At 38.9% G+C, this 27,514-nt stretch overlaps 2 protein-coding genes across 4 annotated transcripts in view; both read right to left on the bottom strand.

Annotated features, from left to right (window-relative positions):
• Nucleotides 1-15,263, bottom strand: part of UBN2 (ubinuclein 2) — a 52,071-nt gene extending 36,808 nt beyond the window's left edge. The window contains exons 1-3 of one of the 2 annotated variants that reach the window (XM_077783609.2): nt 14,833-15,263; nt 10,674-10,766; nt 4,838-4,939 (exon numbers count right to left, since the gene is read on the bottom strand). In XM_077783609.2, coding sequence (XP_077639735.1) covers nt 4,838-4,939; nt 10,674-10,766; nt 14,833-15,252 — 615 coding nt within the window. In that variant the 5' untranslated portion in view covers nt 15,253-15,263. The remainder of the gene's footprint in view (nt 1-4,837; nt 4,940-10,673; nt 10,767-14,832) is intronic. The other variant, XM_085569842.1, reaches the window with a different exon arrangement.
• Nucleotides 15,264-18,752: 3,489 nt separating this feature from the next.
• Nucleotides 18,753-27,514, bottom strand: part of IFT56 (intraflagellar transport 56) — a 55,904-nt gene continuing 47,142 nt past the window's right edge. The window contains exon 19 of one of the 2 annotated variants that reach the window (XM_021552803.4): nt 18,753-20,351. The gene's annotated coding sequence lies outside the window, so the exon portion shown is untranslated. The remainder of the gene's footprint in view (nt 20,352-27,514) is intronic. The other variant, XM_085569885.1, reaches the window with a different exon arrangement.

The raw sequence follows: 27,514 nt of genomic DNA, 5'->3' as shown, positions 1-27,514 counted from the left end.
TATTTTTTGGGAAACACTTAGGTTCATTGTACTGCCTAAACAAATTAATCTTCTCAAAGAATAGCTGATCCTAGGCCATGATCTACCCCTCTAGTAGCTCAGATTACTTTGAAAAGTGATTCTATGCTCTTCAAAAAATTAAATTGAGCAAAATATAGGATGTTGCTACAACCATTATTATTATTTCCTTCTTCTACAAATTTAAAGAGTAGTACTACATAGGCCAGATACAAGTCTCAGGTGTTTTCAAGAACCTATGCAGGTGCTAAATATTTAGTTTATTCAGTTTATTCTTATTCTCTCCTAAAGAAGGGTATGCCTTTTTTGCAGAAGAAGCACAAAAACATTACTATTGCTTTAACAAACAAACAAACGTGTTCTGCAAATTCAACTACCTTTGTTCCTCTAGCCATTTTGGTTCTTGTATCTGCTTAGCTCTTGCATCTGTATCTATTGGTTTGATACTCCACGTTATACTTCGACTTATTTTGGAGTGAGGAAGATAAAAAATGAAGAATCTACAAATTTAAACTTGTCTTTGTACTCACTTGAATGCATAGGCTATGTCAGGGGCCAGCTGTCAGGCATCCCCTGAAGACACGCAGGAAGCGTGCACGACGCATTATTAAAGGTGACACGGTGTGCTCGGCTAAGTGAGCACTATTCCCCAAACACACAACTTCCAAGCCTGGGCAAAGTGACAATGAACAAGGAAGACAGTACTAATATAAATACACCAATCCAGAGCCAATGAAACAGCTGGCAAGTCAACCTCTTAAAAATAGAAGCTTTAATGCACCCTCATGTATTCAGTGTGGATGAGGTTTGGAACTGAGGTCTGCAAAGGCAGCCTTTTCCAGATGAAAAATGCCAGTGTTCAACTTCTCTCAATACACCATGAAAATATTTTTAATAATGGATCCTATGGAGTGTTCCTCTGTAAAAGCCTCTAACATTCTCAGGTTGATAACTTGATTGCTTTGTTAGGCTTTTCTTAAGAGACGGTCATCTTTTTAAAACAACAACACTCCTTTCCATAGATAGCACAAAAACTCTTTAGAGTAGGAATGAGAGAACAGTACCAAGTTGGCCTGGAACTACATCTGGCCCAGAATCTCACAAAAATGGTAAGATTTCCATTAACACACTGAACTGCCATTCCCTGAAGAGATACTATCCTTGCTAGGAAAAAGTTTCTTAGCTATTCAAGAGTTTTGTCCAAGATAATATTACTGATAACCCATCAGCTTCAGGTTTTAGAGGCAAGCCAAGGTAGGAGAAAACAGGATATTAAATCTAGCATACCTTTAAGTCTGGAGAATACAATAGGAGGACAAATTTATCCTGTAAACATGTGAAAACTGTATTTCATGACACAGAATTTTTGCAGAGACCAAGTCCTTAAATTATGGAAAGTATTCTACAGGACGCAGATAGAAACAGAGCAATGCTTTTAACAGTGTGTCCAGAATTACTAAAACAAACACAAAATCTTTGAAAGGTTTTCTTTAAAGATGATCTAAGCTCTTGAGGCAAGATGTAGCTAAAGAAAAAGTAAGATCTTCCTTTTAGCTGAAGTACCTGTTTTGGAGAAAATTTCCATGTATGAGAAACCATTGATATGCTGGTATTCTTTAGTGACCAGCACAGGACTTTTACGTCAGTGTTTGTAAGGCTACTATGGAACTATGAATATAACAGACTAGATCAAATATTTACACAGGGCCTGGGTGTCTGAAGAACTGAACTGCCTGCTTCCCACTGCTCTTGGCGTTCACATTTAGCTTCAATTCCTGCCAGTATGGGTACCTAGTATCACTGCTTCAAAAAAACGCTGCTTATAGATTTGTAGGTCAACACTTCTTTTTCTACATTCATCTACTTGAAATAAAGGAAGTTTTTGGTTTGGATATCCAAGCCTTGTTACCTTCAAATAAGAGAAAACAGCATACATTTTCATTAACTCCATGTATTACTTTAAATTCCCTCTTCTGCATTGCATAACAGAAAACCCAGAAAGCACTGTGTTTCCTTGCAGTCTCTACCTATATAAAGCTTACATTGACAGGAAAGTATTCAACCAACCAAATAATCAGAGGTCATCACAAGAGCAAGTAATCAGTCGCATCTGGGTGGACATTTATGTGTGTGCAGAAAAAATAGACTGGGTGAAAAATTCTACAGGAATTCCACTCCATAAAGAATGCAGTTCTGGGCAGCTTACACTACAGCAAAACCTATTTTCAACATCAAAGCATGGAAACACTGACTAGGGGCAGCTTTCTCTGCAGGTTATAGATATTTTGTATAGGTCCATTAAGATGAGCGAAGATTAGGACTTGCCACCAGGCTAACCCCTATAGAGCAGTTAGAAACAATAGTAAGCTGGTTGTGATTTACTCTTTTACTGGAATTATCACAATCCACTGACTACAGTCAAAATGCTCAACCCAAGAACAGCTGCTCACATAGATTACCTGCATGCCTGCGAATGCATTTACCTCAGTTTTTAAAAGGAAAGTATCTCTAAAGCTATGGAATAAATCTATTTCAGTGCCAAAGAGCTCAGTATTTCTTTCACAATTGCGACATAAAAAAGGACTAAAATTCTGAGAAAGCTTTCAAAATTTTTTTTCAAGCTAATCCTGGAGCAATTCAAGAAGCACTCATTCACTTTTCAAGTGCTTGTGCTCAGGATATTACACCTTTTTATGTGTAAGAAAGTGTATCTTCTAAGAAGTAGTCCAGGGCCTGGCTCTAACACATCTCAGGGTACATGGCAATTTTATAGCTGGCCATACAGAAGATGAGCAAGCCAGACACGTAGATTTTCTTTCTGAACACTTCTCTTGTATACAAGGCAGAATGATGGAATTAGAGGTTTTGTTGAACTTCAACTCCTACATTACAGAACCCTTAAGCTCTACAACAATGTGGATTGCAGCTGGCCCACTATATATTTTTCTTCTTTTCTATATTAAAACAGGGATAAAAGCAAAATAAAGATGGTCTCTCACTAGTCCGTATTTGTAACACAGACACAAGGCATAATGATTTGTTGAGGAGAGCCATCTTTAGAGAATACACCCTTACTCCCCAATGGCTTCTACAGCTAGGACACGATGCAACCATCTGGTTGTCCAACAACTGCCTTTTGTACATTTTGCAAGGACTCTGGCAAGAGATAGAAGTAAATGCTCCTGCAAATCTACCAGATCTGCTGCTGGAACACCACCAGTGTGGAAAGAGGCACAGTATGCTAAGTATTAATACAGCAGACTTGTTCTTTGATGGAGACCTGTGCTATGAGTATTGCCAGTGCTCCAAATCTCCTAACAGATCTGTGATAGGTCACAGCAAATCCAGGAAAACCTAGCTAGAACTTGGGTTGGGTATCATAACATTTTAAAAGTAAAGATGATGAATTAAGCAACAGTGAGAAACCAGATAAACCTATAGGCTCAAGTGGTTTCTCAGCAGAAATGAAGCACATTTGTTCCTACCAAGCTGGAGACCAGAATCTGATCTCTGGAAAAGACATATGAAGGCTTAGATCCAAAAATTGTTCCAGCAGCAAAACCAGAAGTTGTGAGATAATGATAGAACAGTTCAATATTGGCAGGTTCAAGTTTCTAGACAAAGAAAAATGACAAACTAATATAAGTTACAGTAAGCACCTTACAGCAAGCTCTCTCTCCACAAAACTTCAGTCCTGCTTCAAAAACTACCAATGCACACAGATAAGCTCAGCCTGCTATGCACTGTGGTTTACTGCTCAGCTTCTGCTGAAAAGGGTATCAGCTCTGCAGACACTTTCTGTGCACCTCACACAGGTCACAGGACCACTCATTACAACAATGACATGTTTAAAACTTCACAGCTCTTTACTGTAAAGTTTTAGAATTTAAATAAAATCTTGATATAATGTATGCCAAGGAATGCACTTATGTGGTTTTCTTACTCTTTTCTTGTAACTCCTTTTCATAATCTTTCCTCTCCCACTCAGAATTCTAGCCCACTCCTTCTCACAGCAGATCACTGCTGTTTTGTCCAGTGTCGCTCAGCACTGGAAGAAATTGAAGGCTGGCAAGTGACAGCTCTTTTCTTTTTTTTTTTTTACTTGACTAAACTGTACACATACTTCTGACATTTAATAAGGAAGAATTATAGGAGGTTTCTGAGCTTTTAGATAATCCACTTTTTTCTCAGGCTTTTTTCCCATTTTCATAATTTCATGTATCACCTCCAAGATATCTTCAAATGCCCTCTTATAAACCTTCTCATATCTCTAATACTGCCTGCACCAAACTAATACCTTTTTCTTATACCTCAAGATGTACTTTCATTTCTAAAAGATATTCTAAGTAAGCAGTAATACTCTGCTGTTTAACCTGTTTTATCTCAAATGTTTCAGACATATTCAATGTTTAGAATAACCATCCTATTTTTACTGGTTTTTAAGAGGAGAATAGCTTCCTGATTTAATGTAGGAAATTTAAAGCCAGTAACCCACTAATAATCCAGAAAGCTAGTACAAGAAACAAAACAAGCCAGTGTAATTTCAGTCAACAGGAAATGAAGCATACAAATAAAAATATTTTAATTTCTATAGCTGGAAAACTATTTGATCTAGGAGTAGCTTTCTTAATTCTTTGGTGCATAATATCTTGAGTAAGACTACAAATACAGTAATTCATTGGTCTCCCAAAACAGTATGCCCTTTGCATTCGCGTCAGTTATAGACAGGTACAAAGTATTTTCCCCTTACCTTTCTTCTGTAGTGGAAAGATAAAGCACTGCCTCATGATTTCTTGCTGCTGTGCTGAAGCTTACTTACCGCTTCAGAATTATCAATGAAAGGGTCCGTCTCGTCGTAGCCGTAACCTATATCGATCAGATCCTGCAGGCGATCTTTCCGATGTTTGTGGGGCTTGCCACCCTGAAGACAAAGCAAGTGTTACATCACTTAGGAAACAAGAAAGCAATGTACTGAAGCCTATAAAACATAAGGCATTGTAGGAATAGTAATTCAAGGAATTAGCAGTTCTGCTTTCTCAAATGCTTCCTTGAAGATGGTCTAGACAACTAATGAAAATTTCCACACACATGCATTCTGGCAAATGCGCCTCACCAGAATCACCCCTGAAAGGCGGTCACTAGCTACCTTTTTCTGCAAGACCAAGATCTTCCTAACATTTCCTTTGTAGAGATGTTTTCTTGTACTATGATTTTAAAGTATAGTGATTGGACTGCTAATGATAGAAGGGCTGGGATAGTTTAGAAAGTGTTGAGTTTTTCAGTATGTCACAGTGTCATTACAAATGAAAATAATAATAGCCTAGAGTTCATTAAAGTGTCTCCCTACACAAGATGGATTAATTCTCTGTAGTATATAAAAAGTTGAGTCTTAAAACATAAAATGTTACTTGAAATATTACTCAAAACCATAAGCTGCATCAAAAACTATGGATGGGTTCACTTATCTCCAGGAGACAGTAAAATTAATTTTAATCTGCAAGTATTCTTTTCATGTGGAAATTTCATTGTTAAGTCAAGTAAAGACTCACAGCCAGCTCAAATATTCAGGAAATCTAAACTTAAAGTTACACAAAAATCTTCTTAGGATCTAAGACCTAGTTTCCTAGTTTTCTAGCTCACATATATTGTCAAAATCATCAATAAAAGTCTTAAAAGATAAAATTCTTGAAAAAGCACTACCCTTATTACAATGGTAACTTTCATGAATTCAAGACTTGCTGCTGAAACTTCTCTGCCTGCACCCTACAGTTCTGATCATTCTTAGAGCAAGTCAGTCTTTCTAGCTGTGACACCCAAGTATCACAGTCCACTAGTTACTATAAGAATGCAGACACTGTTCAAAGGCAGTTTCACCCCTGCTCTTTTATGAGAGGTGTAAGCATCTCAACACCTCCATTTTAACAACATTTTGAGAATGTGCAAGTTTGTGACAAAGTAAAGCATGTGCTCTTGCAAGCAAACAGGAATCGCTCACATATACTTAAATAAACAAATGCAATAGTCCTAGGAGAAAAACCTCAAAAGTAAATTCAGCTTTTAATTCACATTTCCAAGTTACATTTGAAGCTAAGTATTCCTATCAGTCCTATAATTTCCTACAATCACTCATCTGGAAATACATCTCAATGACTGCACATTTCCTAAACATGTACTTAAAAAAAAGTTTGCATGAGATCGATGAGAGAAGAAAAAGTAAGTAAGAAAAGGTAGCACTTAAGAATTCTGATTAAACTCCAGTGCAAAAGCTTATATAACCCATGATTCTGACTTAGGTGTCAGCAGGCTAAGAATGCTTCATAAACCATACTTCACCTGTACTGATCTTACTAATATGTAATGCAATCCATCTCTGTACTACATATATCTTGCTACTAACCATCAACATTCTTGTTTGCCAGCCTAAAATCTTTTTGCAGAAATGGTTATCCTCTGATTCTATGATTTCAGTATAATAAAAGGGCAATAAAAAAATTTTAAATTTCCAATACATTCTGACAACCTGATAGTCAGAAAACCAGATATGGAACAAAAGTAGCAACAAAAGTCTTATAATAGCTGAATGAACAAAAGCAGTCTTCAAATAGTACCTGTACTCAGACATATGAAAATATCTGAAAATAAACACACACAACACTGTGTGTATAATTAAGAGATTTTCCTTCAGGCCTGGCTCTAACCAGTTCTGTTTAAGGAACTGTGTTGAGATTTCATATGATCAAGATGTTAAAGATGCAAGAGTGCAGCAGAAGAACGAAGGGATTATCTGTGTCAGTATCCACCATACAGCACCTCAGGGAAATTTTATGACTGCAGCTTTCCTCCAACCTTTTTGTCCCAGAACATAAGTAGTCACAATACTAGAGCACATTAAGGAGCCTAGTTCCTGAAGCTGTAAATACTACTCATGCAAGTATCCAAAAAAGCCAAAGATGACTTTAAGATATTAACTGAGCCATTCAACCTTGTATTTAAACAACCTTTGTCCACCAGGACTAAAAGGTAGGTGGCAAATAAAATGCCAGTACCTGAAGAATCTTGGAGAGAAGAATCTATAAACCAATCAACCAGGTCTTTATGGTGGGTAAGTTAATAAAAGCCATAAACAACAGAATCAACAGGCACAAGAATATACAGAGCAAGAAGAAATGTTGGTAGAAGAAAGTATTTGAAATTCTTTTAAAATGTTCCAAACATCTTTAAAAACAAGAAACTGTAATGAAATAAGGAATATCCACTTAAACTGATGTCTGATCTACAGCTAGGAAAGAAAAGGTAAGAATAGGTATCTCATTCTGGCAAAGAGTGATCAGTAAAATTATTATGGAGAGCAGGTAAAGAGTTGGGGAAGGACAGGGGTCTAAGATGACAACTCATTGAGGGAAGTAAAGGAAAAAGAAAATAACTGAAGAATCACTGAAAGACCTTACAGTTGCTCTGAAATTAGTATGATAAATGGGCAGTTAAATTCAGCATCGATAGAGCAAGGTAATCCACATAAACTAAGTACAACCTAAGTCAAAAAAAAAAAAAAAAAACCACCAAAAAACCAGCATGCTGCAAATTTGTTATGCTGCTCAGGAACCAGAGGAGTTGTTAGGCACAGTTCAGACATCTGCTTAATCATGAATGGTCAAAAAAAAAAAAAGAGTTGGGACTTATTAAAAAAAAAGGAACAGAGAACCACAGCAGAAATAATCATTATAGCACTGACAAATAGGGGTATCATACCATTAATATCCTTTCATTAAAAAAAAACTATTAGAACAAAAAAAGAGAACAGTAAGCCAACAAATATGTTTAAATGTAAAAAACATCACTTCCATACAATAACAATGTTAAGACACTACAGCTGGAGAACTAAGGGGCTGGATTTAGAAGATAACTTCAAAATTGCATGCAATGTGCAGAAGAACTGGAAATGTTTCTTTGTTTCTTGCAATACAGAAACTATGGAGCACTACAGGAACTCATCAGATTTAAACACTCTGCTTTTATATGACAGTCACCATGATACTCCAGTGCTGGAGAACACAAATACGGCAATGATGTGGTAGATTCCAGGCAGAAAGCTTTAAAAATATTAAACATGTGACCTTTGCCTTTGAGAGAAATTAAGAAACAACAGACACTGCCAGACAGGCACAGTGAAGTAATATCAATGAACACTTGCTCTATTATACTTTCAAGGATGGGGTTCCACTTGTGTCAGTAACTATGGTATCATCCGTTAGATGGACCTTTGTTTTGATCCAAGAAAAGCTCTTGCACATGTACAATATTGTCCAAGGTTCAGTATCATGTGTTCACAACAGCATTTGATTTTATCTAGAGAGTAACAGCAATCAAAAACAATGAAAATGGGAACCCTTCAGAGCAGATTTTTTATGCTGATGTTTAGTATGTGCAGCAATTACAGAAGAGTTCTGAATAATCAAGTAAACAAATGGTACGTTATGCATTTCATTTTACAAAAATATACTTTTTCATAGGTTTTCCTTAGTATTTGCAAAATATACCAAAGAGTGTACTGATTCGGTTATGAGTACAGAAATTTATCTGAAAATAAGTAAAAAGTCTTGTTAAAGGCAGTCTGCTCTTCATGCATCAAATCTTCCAGAAGTACGGCCCCATGTTATGATTAAAACCAACGTTTGACTATTTTAAACAGATACCTTAGATAAGTCATACCTAATTAAAGGAGGATATAGTACTTCCTGCAAACCTTTTGCAGGAAGAAAAAAAAAAAACCCTTTATAAAACCTTTATTTTTTTCTCATACAACCACTGATTACAGTTACTGCAAAGCACTGTTCTGGAGTGTTACAGTGTAACTCCAGCTAAGAACAGTATCCTGCAGCTGGTCATTCACTTGAGGAGAAAGGGTATCTACCACACTGGATCCCTGCTCCACTTCAAGCTATGCAGTGAATGTCTCACCACAAGAGGCAGAAGATGACTGGATGCTGTCAGAATATGAGCAATTGTACTGGGTCAGCATTCAGAGATGTGATTCTTCTGAGCATGCATGGCAAGTAGAGACTGATGGTTCTTACACTGGAAGAGAAAGGATAGGGAGTTTCTAACACAAGGAATCTTAATCCCTCATCACCCTTCATGCTTAGTGGTTCTAACCTAGTAAGTGGTTCTTTATATAGAAGACATTCCCTTTCACGGGGGTGGAAGGGACAAAAGGCAAATCAGAGAATGAAAGGGAAAGAATCAGAAGTGCAAGTAGTAATGAAGATGCAAGTGCACCACAAATTTAAACTGTTAAAAATTGCAATTTTTTGTTACCTACTGCTTTCTAATGGCTAAAAGCATCTATTTGCCCCTTTCTGTGACCACTGAACATTGAACTGTGGTTTTCTTAAGTCTAGTAGCATTTTTTTGTCCATAAATGTACAGGTTCAGCTTTGATGGATGCATAAACGTATATGTAAAATTGGACTGCTTCCACTACCACTCCCTCCTACATATATTGCTTTACATACTTCCATTGACTTTCATCAGCTGTAGTTAAGCAACTTGTTTCAGACATTATAAAATCCTTACCATTTTAATAGCAGAAATGAGTTTTCTAAAATAGTGTGATTGGAACATTTTTCTCTCACATTCAAAAAATTATCTCTAATTCAAATTAAAAGCAAACAGCATTTTGGAACAGCCTTCTCAATTCATATTGGATTCTCTCAATCTCTCCAAAAGATGAGAATGATTATTTTCAGTTTAAGAGTTGATTTCATTATGTATCACAGCTAACATACCTTGAAATAATACATAGACTGAGCACTTGGAAAAATATACCCTTGCCAAAAAAAAAAACCACCACCACAACCAAATAAGTCAGACAAAAAAGATTTTAGTATGTATATTAATAGCAGAAGACATAAATGACTACTCTTGTTTTCCTTCTTTATTATTGAGGTGTTCTATTAGTAATCCAGAATATCAACATGCCTCAGCATGATGATGAGCTCTGATTGCCAGCTCAGACTTAATCACCCAACCCTACCCGTATGAATTCTTAAAGACCTGTTTGGGTGTGGTTTTTGTCAACATTTTCTGATTTCTACCTTCATTTACTAGTGAAAGGCTCTTTATGTTGCTAGCTAGTGTTGTTCAAGTCACTCACACTACAGTTTCAGAAGCCAGTAGAGTATCTTTAGGCAACTGGCAGCTACCAGACATTCATTGAGCAATGATTTAGTATTTAACAAATAACTTCCTGTGGAAACATTCCAACTAGTCAGGACATCGAGATTCATCAGTATTTAGCCCAAAGTGAAGACCTGTTCAATAGTGCACAACAGCATTGCATAAATTTTTTTTCCTCCAGCACAGCATGGAGCATGAATATTGACCTGCATCTATTTCCAAGATTACCAAGACTATTCTTTTCCAAGAATAGCTTCACAAGCTATAACATCTATAGACAAATCTATTTAGCAGACTTGTCTGATATGCTTGTGGCAGCTTCAGGGTACTTAAAGGAAATACTGTGAGACAATCATCACTGAAACATACAGAAGTCATTTGACACTACATTAGCAATCCTATTCAGGAAAAAAAACCCAACAACATTATCTGTTATCACTATTAAATAATTGTATTTTTAACAAAGTGCAGTAACTCACATATTTTGCCTCAAACTTCTTGGCAAGCATTTCTACTTCATGTCGCTCACGTTGTTCATCATTATATGGATCCTCTAAATGAACCGATTTCTTCTGAAAAATGCAAAAGTTACATGTTCATTCCATAAGAAAGAGTGCATCTCAAAACCTATTAAATGTCAAAAAACAATACTCTGATGACTAAGTAGTCAGAATTTACACTTAATCTCTAAAAATTACTTTGATCATTGAATTACCATCTAGCTACTTTTCTTCTGATGACAACAAAACCAGAAGAATTAAGATAAATACTCAGATTTGTATTTTCCCAAGCATTCCACAACAACCTCAACTAAAAGTCTAAGCATAAGAGAGAATTATGGCCATTTGAGGTTAGAAGAAACTCTCTAATCACAACTCCTTTTCACCTCTGCTTCCACTTGCTGGCCCCTCTAACAGCTGTTATGATTCTTCTAGATACAACAGACAGGATGTACATGGTATGTTAAGCAGGAAGGAAGCAGCCAGACTAAAAAGCTCCTTAATTAAAATAAGTCTTTTATTTAAAGAAAAAAATTATAGTGCAAGAGTTAATTTCAGTACTCATAACTACGTTAACCACAAAAGAGACTTAATATTCCAGCTATACATACAAGGAGGGAGTAGCCCCTTACTTTTTTTTGCTGTTTTTTAGAAAAGTGGTTTTCACTGAGATAAAGTCAACAAACAGGGTATACATAGTGCTTTTACTTCTTTCAATAAATGATGGCAGGAAAATAGGGCTGCCCTCCTTCAAACTGGAGTTCACATAAATACAGTAGTTGCTAGAAGGGGGAAGGTACTAGGATGCTAAAACACAGTGGAATGGAATTCCATTTTTCAGCACTTTATGGATGGCAACTAATTTTACTGCACATGGACTACTCACCAATGAATAAATGAAGATTTATGAAGAATAAAAAAACCTTAGCTCAGAAAAGCAGGATCCTTCCTCTATAATATAAAAAGCCAATATATTGACTAAATGATGACCAAACCAGCTCATTAGCATCAAGACCAATGTAATGAGGAAGGTAAGCTAAGCAAAACTGCAAACACCACATAATTATAATACATTTTCCAGACTGAGTATTTGGAAAAAAAAATTAATAGAGGCTATAGTTACTCCTAAAACATAAATTAAAGCCACTTACTTATTTCCTGCAGGCATAATTAAATATAAAATACTGCTCAATTCATGAAACACCATTTTCTTTACTTTTAGCAGGGAAGATGTATTCCTCATCTCTGCTAGGCATATATGGCTTTTTTTCTAACTGTGAAAGGAGAAAAGGTTGAGCCTAAAGATCAATAAAACTTAGTACTTAAGTGTTAATTTGCCTTTCTCCATCAAACACTCAAAGGCAACTATCAATTTGTTAAGTGTACTGCAAACTCAAATTCAATCAAATTTTAGTTTTAACTGTTGCTAAGGGATAGATGGCTCTCAAACTAAGACATTACTACTTCAGCACCTTTGGAGCCTGTTTGACAAGCCAACTTGAGCTTCTGGCTCATCCACTTCGACTTGGGTTTCATGCACCAAACCTCAGTCACCCCAAAAGAAATGGGAGCACACTTTCACTTCCACCAGCATTTAAGAGGCAAATAAATCCTTCAACTACACACACTTATTAGTCACATTCAAAACTTTACATAATTCTTCGCAGAAGATGAACTCTACAAACAACCCTATCAAAGGATGTTGTCTTTATCAAGGCAAGAAAGGACAAGGACAGCACAAGTTTTTAAAATAAATATTTCCACTAGCTTTTGAAACAGCATAGGAACCTAAATTTGGAATTTAAAAAAACCACAGAAGTTGCACTGCCAAATCAGTTTTGGGATTCTCTATAATTTCATTATTATATAACCACTATTATCACGGCCTGTTAAAGGCATATTTGAAGTTATGCCTGTGCATCAGTGCTTGCCTTCCTTTGGAGAACTTTTCTTGGTTGCTACAGTTCCAAGAATACTACAAGATAGAAAGACGAGCTCCTGACTTTGTAATGTTAAATTTTAATGGGAAATGTTATAAAAAAGTTGAGTAACTTCTTATAAGGGAGAAGTCAACAATAGCTTTCAAAAAACCAAATCAATCTTCACCCCTACAAAAAATCTGCATAGTAAAGTAACTGAACTGTTAATTTTAAATCAAAACATTACTAAAACAACAAATGTTGAAATCTAAAACTCCACTTAAAACCACAAAATTAACAACCAATTAGTTACTACCTACTTGGAAAAAGCAAATCTCAAGATTTCCAATCTTCCCTAATATTAGAGTAGCTTTTCTAGGTTCTACCATATAACAAGCAAGAAATTTAACTGACAGGCTTAGTATACATCAGGTTTTAAACATGAGTAAAAGTCCAGAATCACTTTAAAAGGATCCTAATTTATGACACTCTTTTACACAGTAAATCACCTGATTATTCCACAACCCAGTAAAGAAGTGCCATTATGATCCATTCATTTTAATTTGGACTCTACAGGGCTGAAAAATATACAAAGTTTCTTATAAAGCATTACTATCACTGTCTCTACCATAAAAGCAGTTTCTGATCCCAGTTGTACCAAAATTCCCTAAATCAATGCTCTCCCACCCCAGAAGACATGGAATTTGCATCAGAACTACATCAGAAAGAGCCCGTTTTCCCTGAGTATGTGATTAAGATATTGGCAACCTTCAGAATAAAAGGCAGTTATGGAACTGGGAGCTGCCAAAGGGAAAAGCTGGCCTTCAAGTACTGAACCACTTCTAAACACTAACACAATTTTCACCTTCACGGAACTGCTCAGAAAGATTGCACTTCAGAGACAAGCATGATTATGCTACACTAATTCTGAGGAGTCATAACTGGCACTGTTTGCCCACAACAGCTGTAGGACAGGATGAACAGAAGGAACTTTTTAACTTGCATGACAAGATCTGAGGGATTAAAATCAGTCACTGATTTTTCTGCCTTCCACATTTGAACACAACCCAGTGTGTATATCTCTCCTACAGCAGAAAAAGTGAGCAGTCTGCTAAGTATAGTTACAGCACCACCATCGCCTACAAATGCTTTGGTTCAGAAGAAAAGTTTCAACCGTATTCAAGTTTGTGCTAGATATAAAAATTCCATGGCAGTACCAGTACTGGTATTTGATACTTGCTTTTATCACCAGATCTACCACAACCTTCTAAGTAGTAGTTACTCACTTGCCCTCTGCCTCTTCCAGTAAGAGACAAGCTTTCTCTATAACTGTGTACTGGATTAAAGAGAAGCCACAACTATTTAAATCAAGTACTAAGAATGAGCAGCTCAAGTGTAACAGGCTTAAGGACATGCGTCTCTCCTTCCTACTTTGAAGAGTGGGCCCTGTTGATTGACTAACGCTGCTAAAGTTGTCTGCAGAGTTTGCAGGAGTTTTATCCTTAAGAAAACAAGGTAATTCAAGCATCAAACACTTTCTGCTTGGGAGAAATAAGCAAAGAAAGAACACTTTGGTTTTTTTCCTTGAATTACGTTCTCAACACTTACAGGTGTGGTTACTGGTTCAACATTAACTCTCATTTACCGCTGTCCCCTCCAAGACTACAAAAACTCCTCTCCAAGTCTGCTAACGATCACGTACTGCTTGTCGAGGCTTATAGCAGAGCCGGGCTTTCTTTATTTACCTGCACACAGCCTAGGGACAACCCGGAATACAGACCGGCGTGCTCAGTTTCGTCCAGCTGCCAGCAAAGATCTCCCAGGATGGGAGGATGAAACACCTCTCCGGGCAGGGAAAGGGAACGGCAAGGAGGTGAGCCGGGGTAAACGGGACACAAGACAGTGTAACTCCTCCGCCACAGCCTGCAGCAAAGGCCAGGAGCCCTTGGCCAGCTCAGGGACAAGTGGGAAGCCTCCCCTTCCCCCCACGGGCACAGGCGCAGCCTCAGCACCAGGAGCCCGCAGCGACGGCAAGGCAGCCGGACTTCCCTCCAGGACGCCGCCCCTCCCGCCGTACCGGGACCACCCTGGAGCAGCAAGGGGTAACAGATAACACTATCGGCAAGGTCGGGGCCGCCGGCAGCCCAGAGGAGGAGGAAGCGCGGCGGGTCCCGTGCCGGCGGGAGGAGAGGAAAGAAGGGGAAGGGGAGGTCCCGTACCCGCGAGTCCCCGCACAGCAGCAGCTCCGGGTAGCTGAACTCCACGCAGCCCTCCTCGGTGGGGTCCTTCAGCACCACCTCCAGGCGGACCGTCTGGCGGAGCGGGAGCGCCTCCCGCGGCGGCGGCGGCTCCTGCCGCCCGCTCTGGCGCGGCGGTGGCGGCAGCGGCGGCGGCTCGGGCCGCGGGGGCTCCCGCTGCGGCGGCTGCTCGGGCCGGCCGGGGTCGCGGGGCGGCTCCGGGCGGGCAGCTCTGTCGCTGGGCGGCTCGTGCGGCGGCGGTTCCGGCGATGGCGCCTCACGGCCCGCCGGAGGTGGCTCCGGGTCGCGGCCCGCCGGCTCTCGCTCCAGCGCCGGGCTCTCGCCCTCGCGGCGCCGCACGGGTGACAGGCTAATGAACGGCACCCGGCGCGGCTCCGCCATCCTCCGCCCCCCCCCCCCCCCCCCGCCCGCCCGCCGTCCGCCGGCCCCCGCCTCGCACGTTCGGTGACACCGCTCTCCCTCCCACCGGCCCCGGCTCCTCCCTCTCCCTCCTCCCCGCTCCGCCGCCCGGTCGGAGCTACCCCTACGTTCTCCTCGCCGCCCCCGCCATCTTGGCGCCCCCCCACATAAATAGAGCAGCCCCGCAGCCCGCGCAGGCGCAGCCCGGCCCGTGTCGCTGCTGTTATTGCTCAGCTTCCCCCGGACGTCAGCGCGGCCGCCGCCGCCCACGCGCCGCGGGCGCCGGGCCCGCCCCCGGTTGCCGGGGCGATGCGCACGCCGCGACCGCCGCCGCCTGCAGCCGCGGGGGCTGCGCAGCGCCGTCCTCCTGGGGCAGCGCCGGCCCGCTAGCGGGGAGGTCCGCCGAGGTCCGCCGAGGTCCTTAGGAGCCGGCTGCGGGTCAGTCACCAGAGAAAAGCCACCCGTGCGGGGAGAGCGGCCGTTCCCAGCCTGAACGCACCGTGTCTCGGTAGCATCAGCCCACGCCGAGTGGAACAGCGGAGGACGTCGGGGTTTTACAAAACCGTGCCGTATGGCGGTGCTGATCGCAACTTGTTCCTACAGAAAAGCAGCCGCTGCCCGGGGTGCCGGTCTGCCCTCGGCGGCAGGGAGCTTGTTCAGCGGCCATGCCTGGTCTATAGAGCACCAGCTCTGGCTGCAGGCAGCAGTTGTGTCTTGTTGGGAAAGAGCTGTGAGAGAGAGAGAGGAGACGACGCGAGGAAGGCAGGGTTTGAGCAACAGCGAGACTTCCCTCATGAGCAGGAGCCGCCTGCAAGTGTTTCAGTCTGTCACCACCTACTTTGACAGACTGATGGCTGGTATTTCCAGCTGGAGGTATGCCACCAAGGCAATATGAAGTTTCAGGAAGCTTATGAACATCATGAGTATTGTATCCTCTAGCTTCATGGAAGCAGTGAAAAAGACATTACCATTTTTGGGGCATTTTTTAGTCTCGGAAATAGTAGGTAGAAGTAAGTCTATTATATTTTTTTAAAAAGTACTCATGCAAAGCAAGCAATTTACAGCTATTATTTTGCATAACGATAAAAGACTTCTGTGCATCACATTACTCCACTTTTCAAACTACATCCATCACTGTGCTTGATGTTTCCCTATCATTGCACAGGAAGCCTTTTTACTTGACTTTTTAATTTCATCTAGGCTCCAGAGAAGATTCGTGACACTAGAACAGTGTTACTGAAAGTTATCATAACAGGGAGTGATGGGCATCCCAGAATACTGCTTGCAGTGGCAAGTCACTGGAATGACTGAGCCAATCTGAGAAATGTAAACTTTGAGGCTTGAAACTTTATTGAGCTTTATAGTCTAAAGGACTTGTTTTATCTTGAAGCCTTGCATGTTGTGGTGCGACTAGCAAACTTAGTAGAGGTGGATGTATTCCTCAAATATGTTTTGGCTTTCAGCATCATAATAACATAATTTGGTAGTTGCACTTGTTCTCTGTTGAGAATTTCATACAGCTATCAGCTGATGCACAAAGTAGGAAATGTATTTCTAGATTCAAATTGATTGAGCATCCCTAAGCTCCAGACCTGTGGAACCTGCCAGGAAGATTCTGATTCTCATCAAAGTTTCTGTGTCATCTATGCCATGAAATCCTGTGATGGTAAAAAGGGGCCTTTCCTCAGAAAGAGAGCAGTTTATTGCATATCAAACAGAAATCTTATGTGAAAGTCACAGGCTCTTCTGCAGCTCTGCTGAACCTTGTTTTCAATTACCAGATGGGAGACTAGACCTTGAAATAAGTACAATAAGAATACAACAGGTAGTTTGTTCACAGACAATACTTGAATATATCCATGGAAAGTGATAAACTAAGTATTTTAAGTATGTAATGTAAAACTCCATTCTGTCTTTAAGTCTCCTAACTAAAATATAGGGAACTATATTCATAAGTAATCCATGTAGGGCATGGCGGAAGAAAATCAGCTCTACGAGTATCTGAATCCAGTGCTTCATATTGTCTTGTAGTGTAGATATACGTAGAACCACATCTTGGTCAGATTTTTACATGCTTTTAAAGTAGGAAAAAAAAGCTGGAAAGAAACAATCATCATTCAACTCATGGCAGGGTTACAGAGAAACCAGAAGTAGTTCTTGGAAATAGTTTCAGGTGACCATTTGTTCTGAAATTGCCAACCTTGATATTAGAAGCAGCCTTTCACATGTGAGGTAACTATGAAATAGTAATTTATATGCCCCCTCTTTCTTTCTCCTAGGAGTTTAATTAGACAAGTAAACCCTCGTATTTCTGTATTATCTAACCTCTAAGCATCTTGGCATGCACATAACATTTTTATAAGGCTTAGTATATATTTATGCAACTAGACAAACAGCAGTTCTGGATGTCTGCATTTTAAGTGAAGTCATTAAAAACAATTTGCTCTGAGTACCTGAACTAAATCAAAAAGAACCTTGGAAGCAGATTTAAGCATAGTAGTTACTGGAATATGTTAATGTTACATTTGGTCTAAGTTACTAGAGCAACTCAGAAAAGAGATTGACTAGATCATAAGCTCTCAAGGAATTTGGTTTTGAATACACCAAAGAGTTCAAGGTTTGTACAATTTTGATTTGTAATTTATCCACACTATTTATTCTGTTTTGATACCTGTTTTGTTCTTTGTCATTAAGCTCCATCTCAGGTATTGTCTGTACATAGTATAATGTCCTGCCCTTGTCAGTACAACACAAAATTTAACAAGTGTCATTTTAAAAAAGTAATTGGAGATGTGCTGCCAGTTATCTTGCTTTCTCTCAGGATATGGCCATGCTAAAATAGTCCAACATTGAATACAGATTCCTTCTCTTTGTATGTTAACTGAAGGACACAGAGAGGCACATTAAGAGTTTAAAATAATTCAACAACTACACAAAGAGAGTAATTTTTAGGTGATAGTGAAACTGCTTTTTATTTCACTGGTGAAAACCAGTATGAGAAGATCAGAATAAGTAGATGCTTGGAACTACAGATGGTACAGCCACATCAGTGAGTGGCAGTTTGTTGACCTGACTCAGTTTCAAATACAGAAAACAGAGACAGACCAGCAAATTGCAGAGGCCTCTACTTTGGTGGAGGTGGAATCCTCCTGCTCTGCTTTGGACTGTCTTCTCTGTAGCACTCTCATGCTTTTGGGCTGTTTGTGTTGGTTGTGGTAGAGTACCATGTTTCATTACAAACCGGTGGTCACTGCTATCCTGGACCTCATGGAACCCCTTGGGTAGCTTCCTCTGGGCTGGACACTCCACAGCAGCAGGCCCAGGGTCCTAGCAGAAAGCAGGGCTCTCCTTATCATCATATATATTTGTCTCCAGAGAGCTTGTTTTCAGCTTCAAAGGCTATTACTTTACTTCTATGAGCTATGAGCCTCTTGCCCTTGGATGGGAATGCTCTGCTTGTGTAATAATATTACATAATAAGCTTAGGTGGCATGGCAGTTTATTCTTTCCTTTCCTTAAGGGGAACACTGGGATCTATAGTAGAGATAGGAGCTGTAGTGGCAGCCAGCTCATACTAGTGGCAGTCACATCTCCACTGCTCAGAAGTCTTCAAGACAGAGAATATCCTCATTGACCATCAGCTGCTTCCTCACTATATCCTTGGTTTCTTATGGTCCAACCACACATCTTGTTGATCGTTGTGGTCCTTTCACTGGAACTGCTGGCACAGCAGCTGCAGCTTCCATTGCTGTGTCAGATGATACAACTGCAGGTAGATTGGTGTTTATGAGCTTTTACTAGAACTGCTGCTGCATCACAAGAATCCACTGCACCAACAACATGGCTAGCATTGCTGGTTTTCTGTTTAATAAGGATTTCTGAATTCCAGTGTGCTTTTTTTTTTTTTTAATTTCTCTTTTCTCTTACAGCTTTACTAAATTGCTCTCTCTTAGGCCCAGAATCAAGAAATAAACCACCTGCTTTCTTTCCAAAATGAACACCAGTGCCTTTCATACCATTTAGAAAACTGATTCCTCCCCCTCATATTTTTGATATTGTTTTCTTTGAAGTAAAAATACTGTTTCCTGAAGAATATACCTCTAGCTTTCTTTACTCAGGCACATGTATTTAAGAACTGTTATCAGCAGCTCTGCCACAGCCTTGAGAAGTCTGAAGTACACTTTTCAGTGAAGTAAACTGTTTGAAAAGACTGTAGGCAGGTAAAGAAATACCAAACTCATTCTAGAAAGGCTGTGTGCCTTAGCTTCAAATAATTGGATCTCCTTTGGCAGAGCAGTAATATTAATTTGTGACAATTTCAAAGCAGAGGAACTGTGATAATGAACTTTATCCCTTGTGTTTTTATTTGCTCCCTGTGAAGTGCTCAGGCCTCACTTACTGGAGAATTTGAGCCCAAGAGACAGTGACCTCCTCTCCAGAGCTTTAAAGAAATGCTTTGAACAAATCTGACCAGAAGTGCAAGGTTTCAATGGCAGTAGGAAGTTTTAAGAATGGTAACAATTTTTATGCAAAAAGTAGTTACTGCTCCTGTAACTGGAAGCGCTTTTTACCCCTAGAAGTAGATTTAGGTGCATCTTCTGCTCACTTGCTGAGATGAGGAGTGGTATTCCAACACAAAATAAATGGCATGACTGTGTATGTCAGAGGTAGCTGATGAAAACAAAATGTTGGCTTTTATCTCATGTAAGCTAGAAATCAGGGCAAGCCTTCATGTGAAAGAAGTCAAGGGATTTACAGGAAGGGATATGTCATGGTAGTGTGAGTTCTTCAACCAAAGGTAGGGGTGTTATAATCCCTGCTGTTCAGAAGAATTTTCTCAATGAGAAATTTAAAGCTGACATAAATTCTGAATGACTGGTGGTCTTTTAAGGCTTTCAGAATATTGCAGCATTCTTTAAGCTAATATATAAGACTGTTGACTTAGAGGAACCTCAGAGAAAATTCAAAGCCTCAAGAGCTCCATTTAGATGGAGTTCCAAGTTAGGAAGAAAAAGCAGAGAGAGCATTCTTGCCAAGGAAGAGCATGCTGCTTGGAGTTATTGTGGGAACATCTTCTGAGCCTGGAGAGAAGATGAAACATTAAGACATTAAACATCAGCTCTCAAGTAGGTGCACTTACCACGTGGAATATGGGTCATTTGTTCCTTTGGGTAACAGTAGCAAAATCAATTGTAACTAACAAGATAAGAACACTTTTCTAGTTCCATATTATTTTTTACTTAATTATTTCTGCTTCTAGTGTTAAGATTTCTTGCTGGAGGAAGCATGCAACTTTTGTCCTTAAGCTTTCCTAGTGCTAAGGGTGAACTCAGTATACTGCATTTGACAAATAAGCTGTAAACTTCTATAGTAGTAATGATTCCAGGTGGTGTGTGGACTCTGTCTTAAATGACATTAATTTGGGGATGTCAGCCCTTGAGAAGCTTTGTCTGACAAGCAGTGAATCCCTAGGAAATTCCTCTTTGCAGGTTTACTCTTTACTTTTCTAAGAAGGAAGGAAAAACAGGGGGGAAAATTTAGTTACCTTCTAAGTGATGACAAGAAAATTAAAGCCACTGAATTATCAAAATAACAAGCAATAGGACAAGATAAAGTTACCTCAAATTGCACCAAAGGGGGTTTCAACTGGATATTAGGAAAAATTTCTTCATCAAAAAGGTTGTCAAGCAATGGAACAGGCCACCCAGGGAAGTGGTTGACTCACACTCCCTGGGGATATTTAAGGCCTGTGTAGCTGTGGCATTTAGGGACATGGCTTAGTGGTGGCTAGGGTACTGCTGAGCAAATAGTTGAGTTCAATGAACTTAAAGTTGTATTTTTCAACCTTAACAATTCAATGGTTCTTTAAAATAACCTTGTAGTTGAAATCCTGGACTTTTTTTGTTGTTTGTTTGTTTGGTTTGTTTTTGTAGATAGGAAGAATACCAAGAAAAATCATCAGAAATTAACACAGAAAGGATTTTGTAGAGGAGTACCTAGTTATTTGTGTGAGCACACGCATGCGCGCTGCATACCCATACACACACACACACACACACACACACACTTTTTTCCTTAAAAATACAAGTATATAGAAAGGGAGCAGACTTCAGTGAACTGGCAAAAAAACTTAAACTGAGGAGCATCTGCCTGTTACATGTTGATTGTGACAATCACTTAAACCATACCTAAGCAGAATTTAAAACTGAAGAGGAGCTGTAATTGAAAATAATGGACTTCCTTAATGGTAGCTCTTTTATGATTCACACTTGCTCCTTTGAAAGTGTAAAAACACCTAGATGTTTAAAGAGATTGAGAGGGATTATGCGCTCTGGGGAGTTGTCCCTCACTTTTTTCCTTATTTGCACCATTTCTTTAAAGATCCTTGTGGCATGGGATGCTTATCTCCGATGAAAAGCCTGTTCTATCAGGCCAGCACCCCTGGAGGCAGCCAAAGATTACCAGGCTGTCTGAAACTTTGGAGTCAGGTTATTGTTTTATCTCTGCATTGTTGTCTGCTGGTTTTATTCTCCCAATAACAGTGAAAGCCACACAAGAATATGAGTCATGATTTCCTGTAGCTCTGCCACCCTTCTGTAACATGAGTAAGAAGGACTAGTCAGGTAGGGAGTTCTGTTTGAATTGCAGTTTCTACACTAAAAGCAGTAGTAATGCTGTTTGATGAGGTAAAAGGGTCTGGAAGTAACTCTCAGAAGCACAAAAGATAATGTGCCACAGATTTGCCCTCTCAGGGTTTCCCTTGTGGGTGCTGACCTAGGAGAAGACAAACACTCTCGGTCTCCTTGAGAGTGGACTTGGGCAGACTGCTGGCTCGAGGAGCCTTGGTCACTTGCCACGATGATATTTCCTAGTTTTTAACAAAATATAAATATTGTGGTAATTATAGGAAACCTATTTTTATTAAATACTGTAATATGTTTAAAATTATTATAGTTACTGTTCAGACAACACCTATCATGCAATGATCATCCTCCCAAAAAGGAGATTTTCATGTAATACATACATGGTAGATGGCAAAGCAACCTTCTAAAAGTTATTAAGACATACAACATAATATTTGCTGTGACCTTGAAGAAATATTTTTCTTTTTTGTTCCTCCTTTCACTTTCAGGCTGGTTTTACCAAAACTCCAATTTCCTAACCAAGTTTTTTAATGCCTCTCAGCACTTTGGAAACTGCTTTTACTGATGCAAGTTCCACACCTAGGTAAGTGCACATTATCACAGACAGATGAGAGTGACTGCATAAACAAATTACCACATTTTTAACATTCATACAAACTTATGATCAGAATAGTCAGAAGCATACTTTGCATGTGCAGTTCAGCATTTTCATACTTCCATGATTTTATTTCCAAGCCAAACTGCCTTCAAAAAAGCAAAGCACATATTTATCACTGAGAATTAACTACATACTGAAAATGCAGATTCAACACAAAGTTGCGTTTGATTTGCCACAGCATTAAAAATAGCATCTGAAAAATTATATATGAAAAACGATTTTTCATACATGAGTAATTTAAATAAACAAATGAAATTCTTTAAAACTATTTTCTTTCCACTTCAAGTTGGATTTTCAGAAGACATGACATGAAGTTTTTTGAGCATATTAAAACAAGTGTAGAATAGCAGCAATAGAAGTAATAATTTTAAGAATATACATACCTAAAATGCTTGTGAAGATAAGCAACATTTTCTGTAAAACAGTTCTATTTCAGATGTCATTTTTCTGACCTTGAAAGAATTACCCCAGACATTGGTAAGTAATAGTACAGTACTCTTATCTGAACGCTTCCTCACTGTTTTAAGAGACTGAGTTATTCTTAGTGTCATGCTGCTTTCTAGTCTTCCACAGGACCTAGTGTTTTACAAATCTGAAAATATCTTGCCTTGAATGCTTGTGAAGTGGGAGTGAGGCAAGTCATGCTCAGAGGTGGTGCAAGTGGAGGAATTGAGAAGTGGAAAACAGCAGTACTTCAGCAGTAGTCTGGTAATCCTGTAAGGCCCATCACATTAATGGGGAGACAGGAAGGGAAAACAGTAGGGAATGAGAATGTGCAGAATGAAAAGGTGACAGAGTGATAAAGCCTGCTTGAGAACAACTGGCTAAACTGAGTCAGGAGTCTTGTAAAGCTTGCCTCAGAAATTACTTTGATGTGACCAGAAAATAGCTCTTCTGCCTTTAAATGGTGGGGAAAACCACCACAATTTTATATAGACAGCTTCTCAGTTTGTTCACTAATGACTAAGTTCAGCACATGTGGCATCATGAATAAGTCAGACAAAAGACTGAACTGGTAGAATGAAAACAATAAGGATAATCATCAGTATGGGAATATACCAGGCAGGTTATGACTTAGTTTATCAGGTTTTGTAATTTAATATTTGTAACATTTTCTTAGAGACAGCTTTCACACACAGATGCATGAGACACAATGACATCATGTGATATGAGTAGTTCACCAGCTCTGCAAATAGGATACTGAGTTTTGTCACATAATGGCTCCCCATATAATGGCCTCATCCATTAATGTAAGGCAACAAAAAGAGTACAAGTAGCTTTAGAGTACAGATGCATAATGATCCCATCATGCTTAAGAAGGACAAAATCATCCAAGAAAATTGTAGCTGTTAAAATGAGCAATGCAGCTGTTGGAATTGGAGCATGGTTCTTTACTACATGATGTAAACAATGTCAACATTATTACATGTGTTCTTAAAATGTTACCTTTTATAATTCTGCACTGTTGTGTTTTTTTCACAGAACTGACCACATAGAAGTTGCTTACAGTGATCAAGGTGGAGTCTAAGGTTCATTACTAGTCTCCAGTTAAAGGCCAGCTTAAAGTGTGGTTTAAGGACTGCAAAAAACTCAATGCAATCCCTAGGCTCATGGAACAGCACACATAGTATCCCACTTTTTAGTTTGATTCAGCTGTATCTGAGAATCACCACAAACTATGAGACAGCATATTTCCTGTTCAAATAAATAAAGACCCATGGTCTTGAAGGTCTATCATAAAAACATATTAAATACCATTATTTATTTTACTGCATTATTTAAAACTCTTCTAAAGAATTACTAAGAATAATACAATGTGAAACAACTAAGCACAATTTAAGCATGTAAGCATGAATTGAAACAGTTGTTCTCTTTTTATTTGAAGAATACACTGTATCACTGTCTTCTCAAAAGTCACAGATCTTACTAAATAGAGACATTACTTTTATTTTTAAATCTACAAATAGATGCTAGTGTAATTCATCAATTAAGCAAGACCTATAAGGAATTTAGGAGCTGTCCCATGCCCAGAGATGTGAAATGCCTGCTTTATTTGTTTCAAATGAAAGCTTAAACTCTACAAAGTCAAAGGTAACCTTTGTGTGTGTGGCTAAATGTGATTGCCGGGCCAAAAGAAGAGTTGTTACAAATTATGCAAAAGGACTTGAGCAACTGGACTCTATCAGCATCTTCAGCATCTCTGGGATGCTGAAAGGCTCATTTAATAAAGAATGAATGGGAAGTATCTCCTATGACATGGATCTTTTATAAGTTTAGTTGAATGTAACAGCGCTGCAGTTCCTTCAACTGCAATGCATACATTTCTGGTGTCATAAACCTAATTTAAAAGCATAGCACAATACCATATCTGAAAGGTACATGTTAAATAAATTGAGAATGATAAATTATGAAAAGCAGCCATCAGCCATCAATAACAAGGTTGATCCTGGAAATATGGAGGATCCAAAATAGCCCTTGATGACCCAGATATAGCTGTAAAACTGTGCTAATAAATAGCTACAGAGAAACAAACTAGTAATTAGTTGAGATAAGTAGTCATGCAGAGATACCTGCATTAGCTGGAAAACTGAGCCAATCTGAACAAAATGTATTTTTGTAGAACAAAAGGTAGGCAGTCTCTTTCAGAGGACAGACTATATTCTGAAAAATACCAATTCTAGAAAAATCTTAGATATCATGTCCCAGCCAAGAACCAGTTTAATGCAAGGTTCTCCCATGATAATGTGGCAAAAAGGGTGAATGCAGTCTTTGAGTACCCATGCAGAAGAATAGCAAGCAGCACTATGGAGAAGCATATTCCAATGTTACATACAGAGATAAATTATGCCCAGTGCTAAGCAGCCATATTTAAAAAAAAAAAAAAATCTGTTGGCAAACCAACTGCCAGTGTTCCAGCCAGCAAAACACCTTTACAGGGGAAGCTGTCTTTCATATAAACAAGAACTCACTTGCTGCACTCTAAAAGATGAAAACAAAACCTCCAAAGAAAACCACAAAAAAACCAAACCAAAAATGCCAGGCTTTAATGGTTAACAGCTATGATGAACATTGGAAGAACTGAATATTAGAAAACAAGGCTAAACAAGTTGAATTTAGAACTAAGGTACAATTTCCTAAAAAGGAAATATGATTTAATAATTTGAATAAATTTCAAAATAAAATTATGGATTTTTCATTATCCATCTTCAAATTAACACTCTTAAGTTTTTCTGGCAAATATTTTATGATAAGTCGAATTAGTTATTAGATTCAATACTGGTGAAATCTACCATCTTGCACTACATAGTGTCAGGCCAGCTTATCTATCAGTTGATTAATCACTTGATTTTAATGTTACTGGTAACACTTTCATGCAATTGTCTAGTTATTCAATCACCATGTCATAGACTGAAAGGGAAGAGGGAAATTTGGAAATGAAACTTCAAAAAGAGTGAGTGGAAGTCATTTCTGGAGAAATACAGAGGAAAAATGGTCAAAGAGTAAACCAGTAGGCAAAATCTAGATGTTTTCTTCAATGTATGTATAGCTCCCATATAGTGAAGCTACAGGTAGCAACAGTCATATAGGTAATTGTTTACTTTGTGTCTGACTACCTAATAGTCAAGTTCCTCATTCATGCTCAGCTTTCTTATGAAGATCTATGAGCCAGCTTCCAGCTGAGGGAACCACATAAGCCTAAATGCCTGCTACAGTCCAGAGCTATGATGTAACATGACTTTTCTTTCACAGTGAATTTGTCACCTCCAGTTTAATTCACTTTGATGTTACTGTCATAGCTGTTGTTCAGGTATTAACAAGTTTAATTCAAAGTTGACTTTCTTATCCATCAGGAATGGGTCAGCACTCAACTAAAAGCAGTTACATGCTGTTTGGGGTTTGGCTTTCTCCACTAGTCACTATTAATGCTATGATTGCTAGCACAGTCCTTCTGTGCATTATCTGTAGCTTATTTTTCCAGAATCAGATGCTTATTCAGAGTAGAAGAAATAACTTTAATTTCCATATTCTTCCTTGAAATTATAATGATGCATCAATTTCTTTCTGCTTTACTTTTCCTTTCATTACATTATCTGAAATGCCACTGTTTCAATTTTATATTCACTTACTCTTGACCCAGTAAATGTATTGATTTCCCTGACTCTGCACATGCATTCTTCACTGCCTGCTTGCTTAATAGGTCATCTGCCTTCACTTCTAGCCATCCTATTTAGAGTACCTTGACTCCTTAAATTTCCAGTTTAGGGAAATATGGAAATGGACAGGGATAAAATTTTATCTATTCTCTAGTACCTTTAATTTCTGTATCAGCTAAGGCAACTTCTCATCTCTGTTCTTTGAATATGACCTCAGATTAAACAATGGAACACCCATTCTAGATGTATTTCTAAGGTAAAACAAACAGCAGTATTTCAGTAGTCTTCTTGTTCTGCATTTTAATAGTACCTACATATCTGTTCTATTACCAAGACCTAAATGCTAAGACAATATGTAAAATACCTTATTTCATCACTGCTCAAGGCAAAACCTTACAGTCCCCTGTTTTATCTTAAATGACAAAAGCTTTATTGCCAGTCAATAAAATGCACTGTGCTAAACCCCATGTTATTTAGCATATCAAATATGGTATTATGCTACAATAAATGAAGGTGAGTTTAAAAAAAAATTCTTCCCTTCTGCATGAAAACTTCTTGACACAGACAAGAGAAGATAAAATTGGCCCCCAAGCCCTTATGCTGCAAAGCCATCACACTTATTTCAGAAGGTTCAACCAACATATAAAATGGTCTGTAATGGATTTGGATGCTCTTCAGCTCTCCTGCAGGTTAAGCTTCAATAAAAGGAGTAATTAGATGCATTTAACATCTGCTACAAAGCCACCAATATGATTTTTTGAAGCTTTGTACCAAGATTCATAATTATA

The sequence above is a fragment of the Lonchura striata genome, chromosome 1A, assembly GCF_050655825.1.
Source record: "Lonchura striata isolate lonStrDom1 chromosome 1A, ASM5065582v1, whole genome shotgun sequence".
NCBI lineage: Eukaryota > Metazoa > Chordata > Aves > Passeriformes > Estrildidae > Lonchura > Lonchura striata.
The sequence above is the reverse complement of the archived record's forward strand: the minus strand, read 5'-3'. Positions and strand labels throughout refer to the sequence as shown.